Below are 25,142 nucleotides of genomic sequence, written 5' to 3' on the forward strand. Positions count from 1 at the left end.
ATTGAATTACCCAACAATCACATCCAGGGGTGGACTGACAACTCATGGGGCCCCTGTGTCCTTGCCCAGACTCAAAAAAGCCTATGAAAAAGGTACCAGGGGCATCTCATGGGGCCCCTACTGACCCCGGACATTGCCCGAGTTTCCAAATGGTCAGTCCACCCCTGATCACATCTAATGGTATTTGAACATTATTAGGATGTGTACTGTATATGTAGAGCTGTTCAAAGACAGGCTAAATTTGGAGTAAAAGGCAGTGGTGGAAATAGCAGTAAACCCAATAAGGTCTTCTAAAAATGAGAAGTTAGTTATTTTATTTCAGGAACTTATATAGTGCTGTCAATTTATGCAGTGCGTTACATTTATTTTGTACATTCACATCAGTCCCTAACCCTCAAGGAGTGTACAATCTAAGGTCCCTAACTTACATTCATACATACACATACTAGGGACAATTTAGACAGGAGCCAATTAACCTACCAGCATGTCTTTTGGAGTGTGAGAGGAAACCAGATTACCTGGAGGAAACCCACACAGGCACAGGGAGAACATGCAAACTCCAGGCAGGTTGTGTTGTGGCTGGGATTTGAACCAATGACCCTAGTGATGCCAGGCAGAAGTGCTAACCATTTAGCCACTGTACTGCCTGTTAGGAGCTCATTGTCTTCTGCCCTGGTGACAGCTTTCAATATTAGAATTTCTCCCCACTTTCTGACCCATTAATAACCCTACTAGAACAGGAAGTGAGGGAAAATTTCATCGCTGGGAACACAGACAACAGTAAACACCAGATGAAGGTTCTAAATCTCTCCCACTGTTCAAAACAATACAAAAACCTGACTGTAATTCCACTTTAACAACACAGTTCATGATAGTTTTTAATTTGCACTAACAGGACAAGTTATGGGGCCTACCCCATCTTCCAAGGTCCAAGCACTAAGCACTACAGTCAGCACTTTAAAAGCTTGCCATTAGTCCTATACGTTGAATTAGTGATGTTTAAATTCTGGCATGTGGTCACATAAGGCCCTCAGCTTCTTGTAGTGTTGCTCACAGCCAGGGGCGGACTGACAACTCATGGGGCCCCCGGGCAATAGGGGATAATGGGGCCCCTGTGTTCTTGCCCAAACTCAAAAAAGCCTATGAAAAAGGTACCAGGGGCATCTCATGGGGCCCCGTACTGACCTCGGGCAGTGCCCGAGTTTCCAAATGGTCAGTGTGCCCCTGCTCACAGCAGCCTCTTAGTTTAGACTGGATGGGCTACTTTGGTAGCATAGTGACCGACTACACACTTCCTCTTCATCCATGTAACTATATAAACTACACTTGGTGCAAACAACATAAATATTACAGCAGCACTCAAAAACACATCCAAATACAAACGCGAATAATAACTTTTACCAAAATATGTTGTGTTGAAACTTTAAATTATAACCCAACAGGAACACCCATAAACCATGTGTAAATCCCACAAACTGTGCAAATCATGCAAAAATGATAATGAATAAAGTCAACCAATGAGGCTCAAAGATTTCCTGTGACTTCCCAGTGAATTCCACCACTATACAAAAAGACCAGCCTCTTACCAAAAGACAAGAGTCTACATTATAGGAGGTCTTGTAGCTCTCAAAGAAGCAAAAGGTCTGTCAGCCACAATCTCAGGAAAATGCAAACTACAGGACTCATCAGCCAGGACGTAATTTAGTACCAGCAAAGATATAAATGACAAATGCTCCATACTGTAAAACTGCATTGTGTGCTTGTTTATGAAAAGAAAGGTACTCACGTTATAGAATAAAAGAGCGACAACACAAATGGACTGCAGATCGGTACACCAGCATGAAGATGTCAGCATAAGCTCCACCTTGACGCATTTCGTCATAGACAACGTTTTCAAGGGGATTTACACATGATTTATGGACCTTCCTGTTGGACTATAATTTAAAGTTACAGCACAACATACAGTATCTCACAGAAGTGAGTACACCCCTCACATTTTTGTAATAATTTTATTATATCTTTTCATGTGATAATTCTGAAGAAATGACACTTTGCTACAATGTGACGTAGTGAGTGTACAGCTTGTATAACAGTGTAAATTTGCTGTCCCCTCAAAATAACTCAACACACAGCCATTAATGTCTAAACCGCTGGCAACAAAAGTGAGTACACCCCTAAGTGACAATGTCCAAATTGGGTCCAATTAGCCATTTTCCCTCCCTGGTGTCATGTGACTCTTTAGTGTTACAAGGTCTCAAGTGTGAATGGGGAGCAGGTGTGTTAAATTTGGTGTTATCGCTCTCACTCTCTCATATTGGTCACTGGAAGTTCAACATGGCACCTCATGGCAAAGATGACCTAGGCTATAAGAAGATTGCCAAGACCCTGAAACTGAGCAGCAGCATGGTGGCCAAGACCATACAGCAGTTTAACCACTTCCTGTCCGGACACTTTTACCCCTTCCTGTCCAGGGCAATTTTTAGCTTTCAGCGCTATCACACTTTGAATGACAATTGCGCGGTTATGCAATACTGTACCCATATGAATTTTTTACCATTTTTTTGAGACAGATAAAGCTTTATTTTGGTGGTATTTATTCACCACTGGGATTTTAATTTTTTTTACTATGTAAATGAAAATGTTCAAAAATTTTGAAAAAAAGTGTTTTTTTAAATAAAATTTTGCAAATAAAAAATATTTCATCATAAATCTTAGCCAAAATTTATTCCGTTATTTTTTTAGTAAAAAAAAAATCCAAATTAGTTTATAACCAAAAATTATAATTTTTAAACATTTTTTTTACATTTTATTTTATTTTTTTATATTATTATTTTTTATTTTATTTTTTTTTTTTTTTACATACTGTCACCCTAGCAGTACACTGTCACCATGGTGACACTGTACTACTTGTGGAGGGTGATGAAGATTTTTTTTTTTTTTTTTTACACTGATTGCTTTTACACCCATATAGGATGTAAAAGCAATCATTTCTCTTTCTCTCTGTCTGAATTCCTGCAGTCATTGAGAATTACTGAGTGAGCTGTGATTGGTCACAGCTTGTCACATGGTACAAGGCTGTTGTGAATAGCCTTGTACCATGTGACCTCTGTGATCATTCACAGATTTCACACATAGTAAGCAATGATGTCACAAGTGACATCTTGCTTACTACTTTGCATGTGATCACTGATTGGCCAATCAGTGATCACATGATCGGGACCTCGTTCAGAGGTCCCGTCCGACGATCGGTGTTTCACTGTGTCCGGAGGACACAGCGGGCACCGGATCGCGGTGGTGCGCGCTCCCAGGGAGCGCGCACAGCTAGAAAAGGCGGGTGCCGTTTATGGACGGCAACCCGACCCTGGACTGCCACCGCCCTGCCGTTTATAAACAGCAGGCGGACGGCAAGAGGTTAACAGGACAGGTTCCTCTGTTATACAAGCTGTACACTCACTACTTTACATTGTCTATCTATCTATCCATTCAGTTGTATCCGACCCTTGGCAATTGCATGGACTGTCACTTGTAAGCAACTTTTCCATGAATTCTCTTAGCAATTATTTTACAGGGTAGGTTGCCAGGTCTTTCCCCAACCCCTACCATGCAGGAGATCCTGCATGGCCAGAGATGAAACTAGGACAATTTAGACAGAGGCCAATTAACCTACCAGCATGTCTTTGGAGTGTGGGAGGAAACCAGAAAACCCACACAAGCACAGGGAGAACATGCAAACGCCATGCAGGAGGCTCCATGGTTGGGAATTGAACCCATGATCCATTTACTGCACAGCAGACATGCTAACCACTAAGCCACTGTGCCACCCTATGTTACATTGTAGCAAAGTGTAATTGCTTCAGTGTTGTCACATGAAAAGAGAGAATAAAATATTTACAAAAATGTGAAGGGTGTACTCACTTCTGTGAGATACTGTATTTTGGTATTATTTACTCTTCATCCACATAACTCTTTAAACTCTATGTATTTACTGTGTACCTATCTGTTCTTCAGGTAACATAGAATACAGTTGTCCTGTGGTTAATGACTGTGAAATTACCAAGCGACGGAGGAAGTCTTGTCAAGCCTGTCGCTATCGCAAGTGCCTGAAAGTTGGGATGATGAAGGAAGGTAGGCGCATTAGAAGACTTTGGGTCTCCTATAGATATTTGGGTTTGAATTACAAGTACAAAAATGTTGGCTTCAACACAAACACCTTTAGACCCTTAGTAAATACTAGTAATGCAACAGAGAATGTGGAAGAGCTCTGCTCTCAAAGTCTCCAGAGTATTACCTTTGATCAAACACTTTACAGCTCTATTGACTCTATTGATTACTATAGAGGCAAAAGCTGAGTTTAGGAAGTAGAAGGTTTATCAGTGTGCTAGAAATGTACTGCAATATGTAAATGAATTAAGGTCACATGAAGATATAGGGGCGTTGTTTAAAACGTTAATTGTGTTTGGGTGGATGATGATAGGGCACCCTTTCTGTAAAAATAATAAAAAGCTAATATGAAGATTGACAACTAACATTCTTAGAAAGAGAGGTCAGCAATGGCAGCCTACGTAATGTCTTATGACAGGTATATTTTAGGTAAAAATGTATCTAGTTTTGTAGTCACAATATAAAGATCTGTTGCGATCAATGCGGGTGATATCCAATTTGACAGCAACAACAGGGATAGTAGAAAGGGAGGGAGATTGGCAGAGGAACTATGCTAGACCTTTATATCAGGTTTACGACATAAATTAACCCGTACTGTAATGTCCTTAACAGTACAAGATGTCAGACTGCAAGAGTATCTTAGGCTGAATTCACGACTGAGCGACATGGAAAGCCGGGTAGAAAAACGCGTTTCCACCTTATCCACCAGCACCATATTCAGTGCACACAGGGGAAACCACCAGGGGCGGACTGACAACTCATGGGGCCCCCGGGCAATAGGGGATCATGGGGCCCCCGGGCAATAGGGGATCATGGGGCCCCTGTGTTCTTGCCCAAACTCAAAAAAGCATATGAAAAAGGTACCAGGGGCATCTCATGGGGCCCCCTACTGACCCCGAGCCCTCGGGCAATGCCTGAGTTTCCAAATGGTCAGTCCGCCCCTGGAAACCACACAACTGCAGATATGAAAACTAGTGATGTAAAAAAGATGCAGTGTTGAGTATGACTTTTAATTAAAGATATGAAACTTTTGGTCCTAGGGGTGAGGTTGGATCGGGTTCGAGGTGGGAGACAAAAGTACAGACGACCAGTGGAAGCTGAAGCTCCAGACCCCTGCAGCTTTCTCAACACCCATCACTCACTATCTGGAAAGAAGACAAGTAGGTATCAAGGAGCATCTAAAAGTATTAGCATGTAAGACCCTATTCATGGAGTGTGGAAGACTTTCATGTCAAGCACAGAGGGCCTTATATGAAGTGAAGAGGGGATTGCTACACATTTACTTACATGCTGTCTCATCTCTTGAACTATACTGGGAGCTTCCAGGCTGCACAATTAGCCAGTGCCTCAGGCTATGTCCTGCAACAATCCATAGATTTGCTGAGCACGGAGAACTGAGACTTAGTCCCAGCCCTTTCAGAAATGGACCAGCTTCCTCATTATCATGAGAAGGTTCTTACATCATTCTCTGGGAGTGTACTCCATTCTGATGCCTCACATGACCACCAGACTGAAATTCATACTTTCCTCGCAGTGTAGCCACTTTTGTATGGCTGGTGCACACCTTGCTTCCAATTCACTGTCTATTCCCTAACCAGCACTCTCTTCACTTCCACTGGATCTAAGAAACACACACTACTTCATGTTCAAGAACTTTTTTTTTTTTACAAAACAGGATTTTTTTATTGCAGTCATGAGTATAATAAAGTATACAACACAACAATATGACATGCTTAAGTGCTGTACAAATCTAAAAGGACAATTTTATCAAAGAGTAAGAAGGTCCAACGAGACAAAGCAGTGTCAGCTTACCAGTGTGATATAGAGCACAGTGATGCATACCAAGGTTGTAACATGCACAGTAAAAGCACCAGACCATCCCTAGGGGCAGTGGGTGGGTAAAAAAAAAAGGGAAAGAGGGGGGAAGCAAACATGGCCACCAGACAGAGATTCATACTTTCCCCACAGTGTACTAAACGAGGTAGTGTACACATACATAACTTGATGTCCAAAGGGAACACTCCTTATCGTACTTCCAGGGGCAGCCCCAATTTATATAGGTTAATGTATACATGGGTAGGGCTGTATCAAACATATCCTCCCAGGATGACACCACAGAAAGGGCGGCAGAGGTCAACTTCCTAAAGATTTCCTTTTTCGTATAGTATATGATAGATATGAAAGATAGGAGATCAACAATTTTGTATGGTGAGAACGCTGAGCATCCTCATGAGTCCCCAGTAGGGCTAATTGGTATAGACAATTGCTGCCAAAAATTAATCACCTCAAAAACCTCAGACCAGTAAGGCAGTAAGCTTAGAGCAATCCCAGAACATATGGAAATAGGACCTCGGGTAGAGTCAACAGTGGGGGCATACAGGGTCACGGTTTGGATACATTCTATGGAACTTCAGGGGGGGTATAATTCACTCTGTGCAAAAACCTAGCTTGTATAAGTTTATCCTTGCAGGAAATAACAAACTTAGGGCATTGTTCCAGACAATCTTACCAAACTTCCCTATCCAGGGATGGAATATCACCCCTCCAGAGGTCCCACATGCCATGGGTGGACTGACAACTCATGGGGCCCCTGGGCAATAAGGGATCATGAGGCCCCTGTGTCCTTGCCCAAACTCTAAAAAGCCTATGAAAAAGGTACCAGGGGCATCTCATGGGGCCCCCTACTGACCCCGGGCCCTTGGGCAGTGCCCGAGTTTCCAAATGGTCAGTCCACCCCTGCCACATGCACTCAATCTTGGAGGAGTTAACACACAAAAGTGCCCCATATAAAGCAGAGAGTGGCTTATCTAAGCCCCCCTGGGTCAGCAGCTCTACAGTAGGATCAGTATGCTCAGGAACTTTTACTGAAACCTCTTAATGTAAAACGCAACACCTTGATCAGTAGACCAGCACTCTAATGCTGCTGGGCTGTGCTAGCTTTTCAATTAACAGTCCTTCTCTATGATCTCTTACAGCAAATAAAGTGGTGTCACATTTGGTTTTGGTCGAACCCGGAGAAATATTTGCCAGCCCTGACCTCAACCTTCCAGACAGCGACCTGCGAACACTGACTACACTGTGTGAGCTAATCAATCGCGAGCTTCTTGTCACCATTGGCTGGGCCAAGCATGTTCCAGGTAAAAGGCACCATTGACACGTTTATTTATTTCAGGTACTTATATAGCGCCGTCAATTTACGCAGCACTTTACATATATATTGTACATTCACATCAGTCCCTGCCCTCAAGGGGTGTACAATCTAAGGTCCCTAACTTACATTCATACATACACATACTAGGGCCAATTTAGACAGGAGCCAATTCACCTACCAGCATGTCTTTGGAGTGTGAGAGGAAACCGGAGCACATGGAGGAAACCCACGCAGGCACAGGGAGAACATGCAAACTCCAGGCAGGTGGTGCTGTGGTTGGGATTCAAACCAACGACCCTAGTACTGCCAGGCGGAAGTGCTAAATATTTAGCCACTGTGCTGCTCACATGAGCTCTGAGGGATCATTAAATATTAATGCTAAGAAAAAAAATACCTAATGAATTAAAGGGATCCTATAGTTTTTCTAAAATTGTTTTTTTTAGAGATAAATGTAATCAGTGATCACATTAATTCAAATAATCTCATCAACTTGTGTTAATGTTTTTACATTTCTTTTTTCTCTGTGCTGTGTGTAATATATATACACTCACCGGAAACTTTATTAGGTACACCTTGCTAGTACCATGTTGGACCCCCTTTTGCCTTCATAACTGCCTTAATTCTTCGTGAGATAGATTCAACAAGATGTTGGAAACATTCCTCAGAGATTTTGGTCCATATTGGCATGAGTTACTGTTGCCTTTCTATCATCTCGAACCAGTCTGCCCATTCTCCTCTGATCTCTGATATCAACAAAGCATTTTTGTCCACACAACTGCCGCTCACTGGATATTTTCTTTTCTTCAGACCATTCTCTGTAAACCCCAGAGATGGTTGTGTGTGAAAATCCCAATACATCAGCAATTTTTAAAATATTCAGACCAGCCCGTCTGGCATCAACAACCATGCCACGTTCAGTCACCTAAATCCCCTTTTTTCTCCATTCTGATACTCTGTTTGAACATCAGAAAGTAGTCTTCACCACACCTAGATGCTTAAATGCATTGAGTTTCTGCCATGTGATTGAATGATTAGCAATTTGTGTTACCAAGCAATTGATCAGGTGTACCTATTAAAGTGGCCAGTGAGTGTTGGTCAAAGCACAAAAGAAAATGGCTAAAAATGGTGAATGAAGGAATTAAAATGATCAACTATGTCAAGGAAAATAAACCAAAGTCTGATATGTTGGGAACTGGAAAAAAGTATAAATAGGTTCCAAAGTTCAATCCTTTAGCTTGTTATAAATCAGTGCCAGAGAGACAGCATACGATTAGAAATTAAAAACTTTCAGAGATACAGTAGTTTTCAAGCAATAAATAATTTTGTAGCCGTAAAATCAGACTGGCTTCTGTCATCAGGGTAAATTGAGTTTTGCTCCACTCTACCTTCCCCACACGTTGGGTTAACAAGACGCATTGTGGCGGGTGATGGTTCCCCTCTAGGTCGGGTTCTGCACTATCATCCTGCAGGATCTATTGAGTGCCTCAGAAAAGGACACAGATTATCATCTCCGAGTTAATAGTATTCAGGGTCTCTTCAGCATGTGTGACATGGCAGAGCCCTCTCCTGTGATAGCAATCTCCAATATTTCCCAATTAAACTCGGCACTCAGGTTTATAAAGAAACAATTGTATGGCCACGGTTTGAAAGAGGCAAGTAATGGAGGTTGACACTACAAAGAGCAACTAATTGAAAAGCAAAGCAGAGTGTGACAGGCCAAGGGAGGTTCAGGCTGATATCCTCAGAAAAACCCAACCTCGCAGCAGTAGAGGTTATTGGGGGAGGTGGAATATCATACAGAACCTAGGTTTCTGCCTTGCTAGGTAATTCGTATAAACAAGGGCAGCACAGTGACTATCTGATCAGCACCAAGTTTAGAGTTAGGGGCACTAGTCCTTAGCCCATGCTATTAAAAGTACTCAGAGACATAATATGACAGTTGGGCAGTTATCCCATTTATAAGAAAGATCCTTAACACTACTGGTCAACTTCTTCAGGTAGAATGAGTGGTTGGACAAGTTACTGTTGTTCCCCTCAGAATGTTGGCAGTAAAGTCCTTCTTTCCAAACCCTACCCTATCTTTGTTTTTAAAAAATAACTTGTAAACTCGACATATCTGAGCTTACAAGTTTATGGAGCGATCTGAAGAGTTCACCGCCATGCCCCAAAATCTAAAGTCCATCTCCCATCTGCCATTAGCTTGTTTGTCTGGGTGCCAAGAGGTTCCCCGCGTCCATTAATGTGTCTACAAGCATGCTTAGCCAAAGTCATAGCAGTGTAAATGGAATATTTCATGTTTTTCATCGCTGTGTAATTGGCACAGGGACTGTACACGTGTAGAGAGAATGTTAAAGAGGAACTGAAGTGCTGCAAAGGGTAAAGAACCAGTCACCAGTATTGCCTCTCACTGCAGATAATTTTTCGCCCTTTACGGACTTACCATGTCAGGTAGGGATTTCCCTTCACATATCAGAGCCTCCAGCAAGGAGAACAATGAGCAGCACAGTGGTGACCTCACCAAATCTCACTCCATTTCTCCTGAGACCATCAGTCTTTGGCAGCAGTGACTTGGATCTCACATTGCAGCTATACAGCTATGGGGATGTAGACAAAGGAGTGCCTAGGCACACTCACATACCAGGAAGTGCACTATTTTGTAGGAGGAATTCAAGACAAAAGGTACATTTTTCAGAATACTAACTAGGCACAATTAACACTTCTAGATGTTGTCCTATAACCTAGCAAATCTTTGTTTATTGAGTTCACTCTTTAAATGCTGAATTAGCATAGGATCGTACTTGGGGGATTGGTTTAAAAGTGAAGGTTAGGTTGAATATTAAGGGGTTAAGACTAGGTTGCATATTCGAACTCAGAAAGTTCATGTAGTATATTAAATAGATGATCAACTCAGCAGCAGATTTCAAACAGGCTTGTGACAGGAACCGATCGTAAAAGTGCGCACTCACCGGAAGCGCATAGGTAATGTGCATATAATTTATAACCACCAGGATCTCTTTAAGTAGGCAGAATATATAGGTGAGTTTCCATCTATGGATTGGTCATCAAGTCTTGGGATAGTGTGGAAATCTGCTGGGTCCAGAGGTCCCCTTAAGGATGGATGGGTGCTTTGCCTGGATACAGGGCTCCCTTCCTCTGGATGTTGAAATTCAATGGGGGTGATCTGCAAGTTTAATAGCTCCAAGTGGGAGCCAAAAAACAGGTGCCCATAGTGTAGTATTTTATAGAACGTTTATTCCAGTAAATATAAAAAATTACAGGGTAGTATTGCACAATAACGTCAAGATTAATGCAGAGTTAAGCAGCGCTGACCCTATTAAAGATGGTCACTGGGCTTCCTCGTGGCTCCAGCAGCAGTGACGTCACGTTCTGTCAGCTCCTCCTCCTCTGTCAGCTGACAGAACGTGACAAAAGTATGGGCTCTTAAAAAAGCAAACAAACAAACATACTCCCCTCCATGCTGCAACATCTGCTCCATATCAGCAATAGTCCGCTATCAGCTGTATCAGCTGACTCTGGGTCACAGGAGAGACATAAGTAAATGTACTTCTTTGACCCACAAGAGAACTATAACTGAAAAAGCTTTGGCCATACTTCTCTTTTACGTTTTAGGAATAAGTTATGTTTCCCTGTCATTTTAGGTTAAGTATTAAGTATTAACCTATTAATGATTTCATAGAGTAAGGGCCCATTTACACTTGCTTCGACTTTAACACAAATTAAAGCTCCTACCTATTCATCATGCTTTTTTATGTGTTTTTGATGCTTCAGTGATGCTTTGATGATGCTTTTTTAAAGCTTTAATGATGGTTGGCAAATGCCGTGTATGTGTGTTGATTTTCTATTTGTATTAAAGATGCGCAGTAGAACCCTGGCTCAGTAGTACCCCCACTCAGCAGATTCCCAGCTCATTAGTAACCCTGTTCAGCAAATCCCCAGCTTATTAGCACCTTTGTTCAGCAGATCCCCTGCTCAGTAGTAACCCCCCAGCTCTGCTGATCTCCTGCGCAGTAATAACCCCCAGCACTGCTGATCCCCTGTGCAGTAGTAACCCCCAGCTCTGCTGATCCCCCACTCAGTAGTAACCTCCAGTTCTGCTAATCCATCGCTCAGTAGAAACCTCCAGCTCTGCTGATCCCTCACTCAGTAGTAATCCCCAGCTCTGCTGATCCTCTGGTTTGCAGATTCTCCTCTTTCTCTTGTCACCGATCCCTTCTCGCTATATTGAGCACTATGTGTGACATTGCTAGTTTCTCCTGCTCTGGTCCCCCAGCTCTGCTGATCCTTTTCCACTCAGTCCTCTCTCTCCAGTCCCCGCTTACCTTTTGCTGTAGCGTTCCCTGCCCACCTTCCTGCTGCTCCCCACTGCACACCAGATGTGATGTCTGCACCAGACACTTCCAGAATATATACACATGAACCAGAAGTGGCTGTTGATTATGTCTTTCCAGTTCACTTGTTGGTTTCACAGTGCATCCTGGGGTATCTCATACCTGCAATACCACCAAAACAAAGCAAAGCTAAAACTGAATAAAAGCATCTCAAAACCTGCAGGTGCTGCTAGTGAGCTTTCTCATAGACTTCTTCTATAGAGGCTTTTGAGATGCTTTAAAGCACCAAGAAAGCAACATGGAGTATAATATTTGAAACAAAGCAAACCAAGCACAACGTGTGAACAGGACTGTAAGATTATCATTTGCTAGCATCAAGTTATCTGTTGAGGAGATGGTTAAGTGTTAGGGTAAACTTTAGGGGTAAGGGTCAGGTAACGGTGAGGGTACACTTGGTTTTAGTGCTGAAAATGCCATGCTGGAAGCAACTGTGTCTTGTTTAAATTGGTGACACAAAAGTTACTGTTTAATCCCCTCTCATTACTTTAAATGAGGCCTGCTTTTAACTTCTTTCTATTGTTTTTTAGTTTCCATTCCTCAAATTCTTCTTAAGGAATATTGTGTCCTTACAATGCTCTACAAAACTAAGTAAATCTTCTATTCTAATGTCTTTTCCTCAATTTTTCTTCCTCTTAGGTTTCTCTGTCCTTTCCCTGGTAGATCAAATGGCTCTTCTGCAGAGCGCTTGGATGGAAGTCTTGATCCTGGGCATCGTCTATCGCTCTCTAGAGCTGGACAATGAGCTGGCAGTTGCGGAGAACTTCTTGTTGAGTAGGGAAGAATGCCGTAGCTCTGGCCTCTTGAACCTTCATTCTGTACTTCTCCAGCTAGTCAGGAAATATCGGAAGACAAAGTTAGACAAAGAAGAATTTGTCACACTAAAAGCCATGGCTCTCGCCAATTCAGGTGCTGAGATAGTGATGTCTATTTTCAAAAATAATTACATCTGATTTCTACATTTTCAGCCTGTTCACTGTCCCCTATTTTGTAGAGGAACAGTACCATAGTAATCTGGTTGCATAGAGATGCCCCATTGCAAATAATAACAAGTACGCTTGAACACATTGAAAAGCTTTGTTTAATTCATGAAAATATATATTTTTCCCTTTGAGAATTGAAAGAACCCATCACTATGCACACCATATGGTGTGGGATTGTGGTGAGTCTGGTGCCGATGGCATCTGAGCAATAATGGCTATATATCTTACCTGCAGGGGTGGACTGACAACTCATGGGGCCCCTGGGCAATAGGGGATCATGGGGCCTCTGTGTCCTTGCCCAAACTCAAAAAAGCCTATGAAAAAGGTACCAGGGGCATCTCATGGGGCCCCCTACTGACCCCGGGCCCTTGGGCAGTGCCCAAGTTTCCAAATGGTCAGTCCGACCCTGCTCACCTGATATATCATCTAAAATGTGATCAGCCTTTCAGGGCAAATGTTAGATTCATCTACCAACATCCAGAATATATATTTAAAAGTCCACCTTGTGCGTCAAAAATGTAGATATGTTGGAAAGATGAAACGTGTCTTCCACAGAACAGAACTTCAATGCCAAATAGGAAAAAACCTAACTTTCATTTTCACACCTCATGATCAAGTGATACACCACTCCCTACAGACTGAGACTCATCAAATCAACATGCCTCTCATAATCTCATAATAATGATCAGCATAGTGTGCTTGTATCTGATAGTAGATCTCCAGTTGTGACAGGAACAATGTGGTTCAATCTCTCTTCCACTACCCAACTCAATCACATGGGATATAAGAAAAAAGGCTCTGATAGCATAATTCCATAAAAAACATCCACTTTATTAAAAAAGTATATCTACTCACAAATAAAATCAAGTACAATGCTCATCAACATAATGTGAAGGACTGCAGTTTCACCCAAACCGCCAGCGTCAGAAGCTCAAACCGGGAGTATCAATATCTCACCTGCTCTCCGCCCATCACTTCTAACGCAAATGATAAGTCACAGGTTTTTGCGTCGCTTCCGGTTGCCGTACAGCCATGCCCCAACGCTTTTTGTCCTTCAAACTTATCTACATTTTTGACACACAAGGTGGACTTTTAAATAAGCATTCTGGATGTTTGTAGGGTTTTTATATGATTCCTATATGGCTATAACCACATGGATGAAAAATATAATTTAAATATATTTTAAAAATATTCTTCCCAAATATATTGACAAATATTTGAAATACTACAATTTTGGCTATATTCAGTATATTTTAAAATATATTTCACTAAAATTTATATATATATATACACACACACACACGCACACATATATACACACACATATATACTGTACATATATATACATAATACATACATAAACACACACACACACACACATATATATACACACACACTCACACACAAATACACGCTGCATGTTGAAATGCGTTTTTATTACAAAATATATGAAAAATATTTTTAAAAATACATTTCAAATATACTGTATGTATTTAAATATAAAGATCTACATTTTTGGATTGCATGTACAAATATATGTAAAAATATATGTTAAAATTACTTTTTTATATGTTAAAAAAATCTTAAGAATATATTTAAAAAAATATATTTTTTTAAAAATATATATTTTTTAAATATATTCTTCAGACTTTTTTTTAAATATTTTGAATATGGCCAAAAATTTTAGTGTTTCAAATATATGTTAATATATTTGGGAAGAATATTTTTCAATATATTTTTCTTCCATATGGGTATATATATATATATATATATATATATATATATATATACACACACAGTCACGTCCATAAATATTGGGACATCGACACAATTCTAACATTTTTGGCTCTATACACCACCACAATGGATTTGAAATGAAACAAACAAGATGTGCTTTAACTGCAGACTGGCAGCTTTAATTTGAGGGTATTTACATCCAAATCAGGTGAACGGTGTTGGAATTACAACACTTTGCATGTGTGCCTCCCACTTCTTAAGGGACCAAAAGTAATGGGACAGAATAATAATCATAAATCAAACTTTCACTTTTTAATACTTGGTTGCAAATCCTTTGCAGTCAATTACAGCCTGAAGTCTGGAACGCATAGACATCAGCAGACGCTGGGTTTCATCCCTGGTGATGCTCTGCCAGGCCTCTACTGCAACTGTCTTCAGTTACTGCTTGTTCTTGGGGAATTTTTCCTTCAGTTTTGTCTTCAGCAAGTGAAATGCATGCTCAATCAGATTCAGGTCAGGTGATTGACTTGGCCATTGCATAACATTCCACTTCTTTCCCTTAAAAAACTCTTTGGTTGCTTTTGCAGTATGCTTTGGGTCATTGTCCATCTGCACTGTGAAGCGGCGTCCAATGAGTTCTGAAGCATTTGGCTGAATATGAGCAGATAATATTGCCCGGAACACTTCAGAATTCATCCTGCTGCTTTTGTCAGCAGTCACATCATCAATAAATACAAGAGAACCAGTTCCATTGGCAGCCATACATGCCCACACCATGACACTACCACCACCATGCTTCACTGATGAAGTGGTATGCTTAGGATCATGAGCAGTTCCTTTCCTTCTCCATACTCTTCTCTTCCCATCACTCTGGTACAAGTTGATCTTGGTCTCATCTGTCCATAGGATGTTGTTCCAGAACTGTGAAGCTTTTTTAGATGTCGTTTGGCAAACTCTAATCTGGCCTTCCTGTTTTTGAGGCTCACCAATGGTTTCCATCTTGTGGTGAACCCTCTGTATTCACTCTGGTGAAGTCTTCTCTTGATTGTTGACTTTGACACACATACACCTACCTCCTGGAGAGTGTTCTTGATCTGGCCAACTGTTGTGAAGGGTGTTTTCTTCACCAGGGAAAGAATTCTTCGGTCATCCACCACAGTTGTTTTCCGTGGTCTTCCGGGTCTTTTGGTGTTGCTGAGCTCACCGGTGCATTCCTTCTTTTTAAGAATGTTCCAAACAGTTGTTTTGGCCACGCCCAATGTTTTTGCTATCTCTCTGATGGGTTTGTTTTGTTTTTTCAGCCTAATGATGGCTTGCTTCACTGATGGTGACAGCACTTTGGATCTCATCTTGAGAGTTGACAGCAACAGATTCCAAATGCAAATAGCACACTTGAAATGAACTCTGGACCTTTTATCTGCTCATTGTAATTGGGATAATGAGGGAATAACACACACCTGGCCATGGAACAGCTAAGAAGCCAATTTTCCCATTACTTTTGGTCCCTTAATAAGTGGGAGGCACATATGCAAACTGTTGTAATTCCTACACCGTTCACCTGATTTGGATGTAAATACCCTCAAATTAAAGCTGACAGTCTGCAGTTAAATTACATCTTGTTTGTTTCATTTCAAATCCATTGTGGTGGTGTATAGAGCCAAAAATGTTAGAATTGTGTCGATGTCCCAATATTTATGGACGTGACTGTATATAAAAAATGTATGATTCACAGCGCTACATATAGCTCACAATTTAGAGATTTATGCGCAGTAAAAGATATAGACTATCAGCAGGACCTGCTACTTGTCTCTAAACAAGCAAAGGGACAGGTTAACTTAAAAAGGCTAAGTTCACCTTTTCCAGAAAATAGTCTATGCCATCACAGGGGGCCATTTGGGTCCAGTCAGAAGTATGGCTAAAAAACTCCTAGATAGCATCCCCCATGTCCTGACTTGTTGTTAGAACATGAACGCTCACTCCCAGCACTGCAGAAGAGAAAACCAACGGTTTTTACATCCTAGTAACAAGGCAGAATGTGAGGGTTGCTAACGAAGAGTTTTTTAGCTAGTCTTCTGAGCGGACCCAAATGGCCTTCAGGTAGAACAATAAAATCAATGATTATTTTACAAAGCTGCACAGATTTTTAATAACCACCAGGGTCCCTTGACCGTATAGACTAATTTCTGGAAAAAGGTGAACCACGCCTTTTAGGTTGGTAGTACACATAAGTTGGCAGTTTGATATGCACATACGGGATCTGACTACTGACCAATGGGGTTTGGCTTTATGAACATTTTGGCATGGGCGATTTCCCTCAAAATCCATACCAGACCCGACGGGCTTGGCATGTACGGGGGGAGGGGGGGTAAAACCCCATGCCGTTTAATAAAAAAATTATTTTCACATTCAGCTGTCAGCTGAATGTAGTATTGTAGTATTGTAGTATTGTTTTCACAATACTATAATAATATAACTCATTCAGTATTTTAGTAGCTGTGCTGTATCTTACTGCATTCTTAGATGCAGTAAGATACCACTTAGTGAATTGTCCCTGTTTGAAGTTCGCGGTTGAATTTTCAGTGGGTTCAAATGTTCAACCGCGTACTGAACAGGGAGGGTGTTCGACCCATCACTACTGACCAATTTCTGTCTTTTTCTTTTTTATACATGGCTATGCACTATACAGAGAACCACACATACTCTTTTATCTTTGTGGAACAATACTTTCCAATTTTCCCTCAAAAGCATTAGACTAGGGTGTACCGGTGCACCAATGTTTCCATGGACATCAGTCATTTATCAATTCATCCAGAATTGACCAATGGTCATCGAATTCTTTGGATAATTATAGCCATAGGTATCTCCCTTTAGTTTATCTACCACTCTGACCAATTCCATCCAGTACCGATCTTGATATAAGATTTCAGCCAGGGGATGACCACAGTGACAGCTGCCACTGGCCTTAACAACTAGACAGCTCTGTGTTATCGATGGCTGCCTCTTGGAGTTTGGCACAACCAATCAATAATGTCCTGAGGTGTTTTGTGTGTGGCATGGTTTGGAACAAAAGAAAGCGTTGGGGGAGGAGTTCTTTCCTCGCAGAGTAATCAAAGGTTTTGAAGCCTCCGGCAATCCATGCACTAAATAGACTTGCTTAATTTAGATATGTGTCAGTGCTTTATTTGGCTATAGACACTTTTCATATAAGTTGGCTTTTCCGTTTGTGGCACTGTAGATCTGAGCTACAGATAAAGAATAGGTTCTATTTTGCAGTTCATCATTTTTATAAATACACATCATTGCTGTGAACCTCTTTCTTGTACATAGACTTGCATAAAACATGCCCTGACATGTTCTGAAAAAAGATGGTCGATTTAGAGTTTTTATTAGAGTCTGATCAAATAAAATCTCTGCTGTGTTCCTCCTGAGTCTAAACTGTCCACATGAAAAAACAAATAAAATCTATTATTCAGGAGGATGATGTGGAGGTCCAGGCATAGACACATCATGGACAGGGGCGGACTGACCATTTGGAAATTCGGGCACTGCCCGAGGGCTAGGGGTCAGTAGGGGGCCCCATGAGATGCCCCTGGTACCTTTTTCATAGGCTTTTTTGAGTTTGGGCAAGGACACAGGGGCCCCATGATCCCCTATTGCCCGGGGGCCCCATGAGTTGTCAGTCCGCCCCTGATCATGGATTTTACCAATTGGAACCCAGCACAGTTTATATTGGTATGGGGTTTTGCAAAAGAAATGCTCTCTCCACATGCCCTGACCCAACACTTACCTATACTTGCACCCAAGCCCTTGAGTCTACTCCTGAATGCCCCAGGCAGGGCTGAGACAAGGGTTGGGCAGGAGGGACAGCTGCCCTGGGCACAGCAGAGCAAGAAGGGCATTAGTAGTGGGGGAGGGGGTTCAAATCTGCATCCTTGCCTTGGGTGCTGGATGGACTTTTCCCACGACTGGCCCCACGTTGTTGATGCCTTTCACTTCACAGCCATGGTTTATGTCACCTGCTGTTATACAGGCACTAACGCATAATAGCAAAGTACCCTGCTCAAAGGCCAGCGCCAGCATAAGGCTGCTCAGGCGGCAGCCTTAGAATGCCAGGATGGGGGTGGGCAAAAAATCCAAATTTCCAGCCACTTGCTGAGGATTTGGATTTTCAAAATACCTGTCTTCTATTCCCGGTAGGAGAGAGGGCACAGCATGGTAGTTTTAGTTTGCCTCACCGGCCAGCTACCCGTAGCCAGTGAGGGGGAACGAGGAATGCAAAACCCTGCCCCCTCATTACACACTGCTGTGGAGCAGAGGGGGGTACAGTAAAATGCACCTTCAGCTGTGCCCTGTTATCTGTCAAACTTCAAAGAAATGCAGACCTGGGGTCCTCCTTAGCCTTGACATGTCATATAATACAGCAGAGAAGAAGTGGGCAGCTTGATGCTAGGGGGTGATTTCTGTGCTGGGGATTGGGGATATCAGTGCTGTGAGACTGGCAATTTTAGTTTTGGGGATGATGAATTTCTAGTCTGGGTTGCTGGTATTTTGATGCATTATCTACTACTAACCCCTGCACTCTTCGCTTTACAGACTACTGACCTCGGTACATTACATGCTGCACTCTGCACCTACATACTACTGATCTCTACCCTCTGTGTGTTGTGTATTCCTGATTTCTGCATGCTGCGTGTTACATACCTTGACCCCTGCATTCTGTGTGTTACATACTACTGACCAGGGGCGGACTGACAACTCATGGGGCCCCTGGGCAATAGGGGATCATGGGGCCCCTGTGTCCTCGCCCACACTCAAACCACACCCAAAAAAGCCTATAAAACGTACCAGGGGCATCTCATGGGGCCCCCTACTGACCCCGGGCCCTCGGGCAGTGCCCGAGTTCCCAAATGGTCAGTCCGCCCCTGCTACTGACCCCTGAAATTTTTACAATACAATCTCCTGACCCCTATGCATTACATACTCCTGAACCCTGGAATTTGTACGATACAATCTCCTGACCCCTGTGCATTACATACTCCTGACCCCTGGAATTTGTACGATACAATCTCCTGACCCCTGTGCATTACATACTCCTGACCCCTGCATGTTGTACATTACTTACTCTTGACCCCTGGATATTACATATTTTAAGTTTTTGGTGGGTACAAGGACTGTAGCATGTGTGGTAGCAGGCTTAGGTTCTATTCATCCATACTTCTTTAAATCCCTCCCACTGTTGGCACAATGTGACCACGTCACACTAGGCACATAGAATTCTTGCTTCCTTCAAAGTGCCCAAAGGTGTCTAGAGTCTTTCACATTCCTAACAATGCCCTTGTGTCCACCAAATTCGGAGAAACATGCCATCGTGTATCCATCCCCTCCAGCAGGGAATTGCCCAAGAACACAATGTCAGTTGAGAAGGATTCTTATATTTATACCACCCAGACAGGAATTTGTAGCTGGATTCTTGTGTTCTAGTACTGACAGATGGGACATGTGTGAACCAAAAGATCTTTTGCATCTTAGCGAACATTGGCCCTTTTCACTTTCTATAAGGTTATGTTTACACTTGAAATGGGGGGGGGGGGGGAAAGTAAAAACATGAGGTTGAATCACATTTTTACCACCCTCCAATCACTCCTCTTTTAAGCTGCAAAGGCAGTGGACGAGAGTATACATATGCCACAGCCGCAGTGCTTTGCAACACAGAGCATCAAACATTATCCCCCCCATCACATTTGGCAGGCATTACAGCCCACCAAACACAACCCATTAAAGGAAGTAGTGGGGAGGCAACATAATGCCATCTCACTGCCTTACAAAAGTCCTTTAAGAAGTGAGGGCAAAACTCATGAAAACAAGCCAAAAGGGAGGCATTCTGACCACCACTGTAATGGTTGCATTCTTTCTACTGGCCACCAATGATCACCAATGTAAGGAGAATTTTTCCCATTGACCCCCAATTAGTTTGTTTTACTTTGTTTGGGGTTCCTCAAGTTCATAGTACATAGTTGTGTGCCCAAACTCAAAAAAGCCTATGAAAAAGGTACCATGGGCATCTCATGGGGCCCCCTACTGACCCCGGGCCCTCGGGCAATGCCCGAGTTTCCAAATGGTCAGTCCGCCCCTTGTCGTGTGTCATGGTCATGCTGATATATCTGAAATATCTAGGCCTGTTTTATTGTGTTACATAGTTACGTAGTTGGTTAGGTTGAATAAAGACACCAGTCCATCCAATTCAATGTATGTGTGCGTGTGTTTTGTTTTTTTTAATAACAAACATGTCTATATTTACTTGCTGTGTGCAGTGGTTTTGCACAGAGCAGCCCGGTTCTGCCTCTTCTCGGGTCCCCCGCTGATGCTCCTGGCCCCTCCCTCCTGTCAGGTACTCCCACAGCAATCAGCTTGCTATGCTGATCCGTGTGTCCATTCACACATGGAACCACGGCTCTGCCCCCACCCCCCTCTTCTCATTTGCTCATTGGCTGTGATTAACAGCAGTGGGAGCCAATGGCTCGCGCTTCTGTCTCAGCCAATAAGGAGAGGGAGTCCCAGGATAGCCGAGACTCCAGTGCACATCGCTGGATTGAGAGGGGGCTTAGATGAGTATTGGGGGGGATGGGGGGAATGCTGCACAGAGGTTTTTTAACCTTCATGCATGAAGGTAAAAAAAACCTTGAGCCTTTAGAACTAAATACCATTTCCCATATCCCTGTATATTGTGAGTGCTAAGATGCCCATCTAAGAGTTTTTTTAAATTATCGACACTCCCTGCAGATACAACCAATTGTGGAAGGGAATTCTGGCCACCTCAGTGGATTGCTTTAAAAAAAGGCCTGGATTATTTCCTAGATACACAGAATATAACTGGATACTAATATTTATAGGTAAAGTTGATCCAGGAAATATCAGATTGCCTCTCGGGGGATCACAAAGGAATTTTTCTTCCCCTGCAGGAGCAAATTGAATCATGCTTTGCTGGGTTTTTTGCCTTCTTCTTGATCAACTGTGGATGTAGGATTATAACTTTTTTTTAATGGTTGAACTGGATGGACTTTTGTCTTTTTTCAGCCAGACTAACTATGTAACATCCTTACCACTCTGACAGTAAAGAACCCCTTACACAGTTTAAGGTTAAACCACTTCTCCAATCTCAGTGTGTGGCCCTGTGTCCTCTTAAGCAACCTGAGATTGAATAGTTTCCTCTCTATGCTAGAACCACTATTAAGATATTTGTTTGTTGCTATCATGTCTCCTCTTGAGCGTCTCTTCTCCGGGGAGAATACGTTTAATGTTTGCAGCCATTCCTCATACCTAAGGTACTCCAGACTCCTTATTGGCTTCATTGTCCTTCTCTGGACTTTCTCCAGTTCCAGCACATCCCTCCTGGTGATGGCTACGGAGAATAGCCACAATCTCCATCATCTTATCACGGGGCAGGAAGAGTACTTATTCATTTTCAATGTTGTAGGACCACTTACCTCTCACTCACAACACAGCCTTGAAAAGTTTCATCATCATGTTAATTGTGGCAAGCAGAGATGAAAGCATCTTCCCGGCATAGCTGATGTGCTTTGCATGGCCAGGTTTCCTCAATTAATAAGACATAATTGATGTAACATTGTACACAGCTTGTCTGAATGTAGGATTTGTGGGTTGAATGGGAAAATCTGGGAGAGATTTGTGGTCATGTTACAATAGACCTCTGCGTCTGTCCTGCTGCAGAAGTGATTACTGCTTGTACAGCCACAAGACTGATCATCTCATTATTAAATAATCCATCACTTGTATTGATCGGGGAAATTCTAATGCCTTACTCTTTAACAGTACACTCCAATCAAAACTGAAAATCAAACCTTAAAGCCCAACTCCAGGCACACAGCTAAACACTTCGATGAAATATATCCTGTATGTGAGAGCTGTTGTACCTGCCAATGAAACTAATATGAAAGACTCGTTTCTTGGGGGTTTTTTTACATAACAAACACGTTAAACTTATCTGCTCTGTGTAATGGTTTTGCATCAATTTAAAAAAAAATATCCCTTCATTAACTATAATGGATCCAGAGAATGGAAAAACATTTTTTTTATAGTTCAGTCGTTCTCTGTTCCTGTGTGTTGCGTGAATGTGCTTTGTGTCACCTGTCAACGTGCATTGCCTAAGGTGATATTAAAGCTTCTGTTTTTTTTACTTTTAATATTAAACATATCCTCTTCTTCTAGGGGTCCCCCTGCCGACACTCCTGATACCGCCCCTTCCTGCTGAGTGCCCCCATAGCAAGCTGCTTGCTTTGGGGGCACTCGCATGTGCTCGCTCCCGAGCAGCCTCTGTGTGTCTATGAGACACACAGAGGGCCGCTCAGCCCTGCCCCCCTCGCTCACTCCTTACTGGCTGTGATTGACAGCAGTGGGATTCAATAGGGTCTCAGCCAATGAGGAGAGAGAGACCAAGGAGAGCCGAGGCTCCTGTGCACATTGCTGGATCAAGATTGAGCTCAGGTATTAGGGGGGCTGGGGGGGGGGTTAAGGTGCAGCACACAGGTCCTTCAGTTTCTACAACTAATTACATTTTTTTTTCTGTCTATACAGTTCTAAGATTTACACAGCACTGCCACACAGCACAGTTCTGGCTGAAAGTGTAGGGGACCTGATTTTATTTACCACATGTCTTGTCCACCATTGACCAGCAGTAACGCCTCCTTTACACTTGGGGCAGGGTGAATGGTATAAACAGGCAGTTGATTCATATTTGTACTGCCCTTCTTAACCTAACACTGCTGGAGCGAGTGGGACACATTGCACAGCAAAAATTATAAAACAGGTCATGTATGTCTGGCAGTATTGCAAACACGATGACTGATTAGCTCATCTCTCTTTCACTCTGCTCTCTCCTTCTATCAGTATGCTGATTATTAACATATGAGCACTGCAAACCACCTGGATGGTTCCTTGAGCTGCTTCTTCCTTTCCCAGCTAAACTCTGCTGTACAGATCACTGAGAGGAGCCCAGTATCTCCACCCACTATAGGCTGCCTGCAGAAAACTACAGTAGGGGGTTTAGAGAGCAGCAGTGAGGTCTTTATTATAGGAAGCTCCTGCACAGAGGGAAAGTCTGACACTGGTTATTACTGAAAATATTTAAAAAGAATAAGAAATATTTAACAACATGCCTGTAGCAGTGGAACTAAGTCCGGGTTCACACTGATGCGGTGCGGAATTCGCAGTGGTTTCTGTGCAAATTCCACACCCCATCACAATCTCGCCCCATTCATGCAAACCGCTGCGGGTGTGTATGTTAAGCTAACAACACCTCGAAATCGGTCCGCAAAACGCGGTGCGATGTACAGAATCGGATCTCATGGGTGTGAACACTCATGCGATTCAGTTCTGGGGCAGACCAAAGAAAAATACAAAAAGTATGGCTCAAATTGCACCGCACAGAATTCGCATGGGATTTGCACAGGAATGTGGTGCGGTTCCTGTGCGAATCACATGCGATATGCTGCACCGCAGAAGTGTGAACCCAGTCTAAAACTAGATTTGTTCTGGTCTGAATTTTCTTGTGTGCTCAAATCCATAACATTGGTTTTCCTTGTGTTTTCCAGATTCCAGCAGCATCGAGAATGTGGAGGCTGTCCTGAACCTACAAGATCGTCTTCACGAGGCCCTTCAGGACTATGAGAGGGAGCACCATGCCGAGGATCCACACCGTTCTGGTAAACTCCTCATGACCTTGCCGCTACTCCGCCAGACGGCAAATGAAGCTGTGCGCACTTTCTGCCAGATGAGACTGGAGGGGAGAATCCCGATGCACAAACTTTTCCTGGAAATGTTGGAGGCCAAGATGTGACTGATGGAGCTCCATCTACTGTACAGGAGCCCCAATGGATGAGCCATGAACCATAAATATCTGGACACTGTATAGCAGCTTCTGTATGTACCAAGAATGGAAATAACCAGGTGTCTTTTCACAAACTCTAAATAGATGCCCATGGCCATTGGGATTTTACAGCGTAGTCTGATGATTGAATCTTCAGCCATTGGTAACATTTGGAGATCTGCTGTTGGGCTGGTGCTAGGGCTGTGATGGGCCATTGTCTGGACAATATAGTCTACATACAAGGAGCACACTGTAGATAATGATTTACTTCCAGGAAGTGACCACATGCTCGTTCCCCAACATCCAAATGTAGATTAGTTCACAGAACATAGTGCTGTCAGTCTTTTTTTGAGAGGACGGTAGCCCACGAAGACTAGATTTCAGCTGCTGCCACAAACACATAATGAAAGCTGTACAAATGTGTGTTGTATTGTGAGATCTCCATTGTGTAAGCAGACAATAATAACATTTATAATATATAAATATTATATTCCTTGAAAAAGCATAATCTGATCTTCTGTCTCACACATTTTTAAATTGGAACTCAGCTCCCCTCTCCCTATTTATTCTCCCTCCTCTTTTACCTGTATACCCGGGTCACTCAACAAAAGCATACTCACAAGCCTGGTGATTCAGAAATGTTGCATAGAGATCCACCTCTATGCTGCCTCATATCCATCATCTTCTTTGGACATCAACAGGGGGCTGGCTGCCTCTTCCAAATTGTTCAGCAGTCTCATGGTGACATGGACATGCTGCGTCACAAAGGGGCTGGGTACAAAAAAACATGGATAAACAGCCCCCCCCCATGACTTGGCGCA

General features: G+C 42.6%; 1 protein-coding gene across 1 annotated transcript in view; it reads left to right on the top strand.

Moving 5' to 3' along the window:
- LOC149439340 (estrogen-related receptor gamma-like) overlaps positions 1-24,829 on the top strand; it is a 78,376-nt gene extending 53,547 nt beyond the window's left edge. Inside the window, exons 3-7 of the mRNA XM_089659121.1 lie at positions 4,009-4,125; positions 5,202-5,321; positions 7,137-7,298; positions 12,358-12,627; positions 24,047-24,829. Of these exons, the coding sequence (XP_089515247.1) occupies positions 4,009-4,125; positions 5,202-5,321; positions 7,137-7,298; positions 12,358-12,627; positions 24,047-24,291 (914 nt within the window). The 3' untranslated portion in view covers positions 24,292-24,829. The remainder of the gene's footprint in view (positions 1-4,008; positions 4,126-5,201; positions 5,322-7,136; positions 7,299-12,357; positions 12,628-24,046) is intronic.
- Positions 24,830-25,142: the final 313 nt, after the last annotated feature.

Source organism: Staurois parvus, unplaced genomic scaffold (assembly GCF_062004578.1).
Source record: "Staurois parvus isolate SC_StPar_1 unplaced genomic scaffold, SC_StPar_1.0 ptg001133l, whole genome shotgun sequence".
Classification (NCBI taxonomy): Eukaryota; Metazoa; Chordata; class Amphibia; order Anura; family Ranidae; genus Staurois; species Staurois parvus.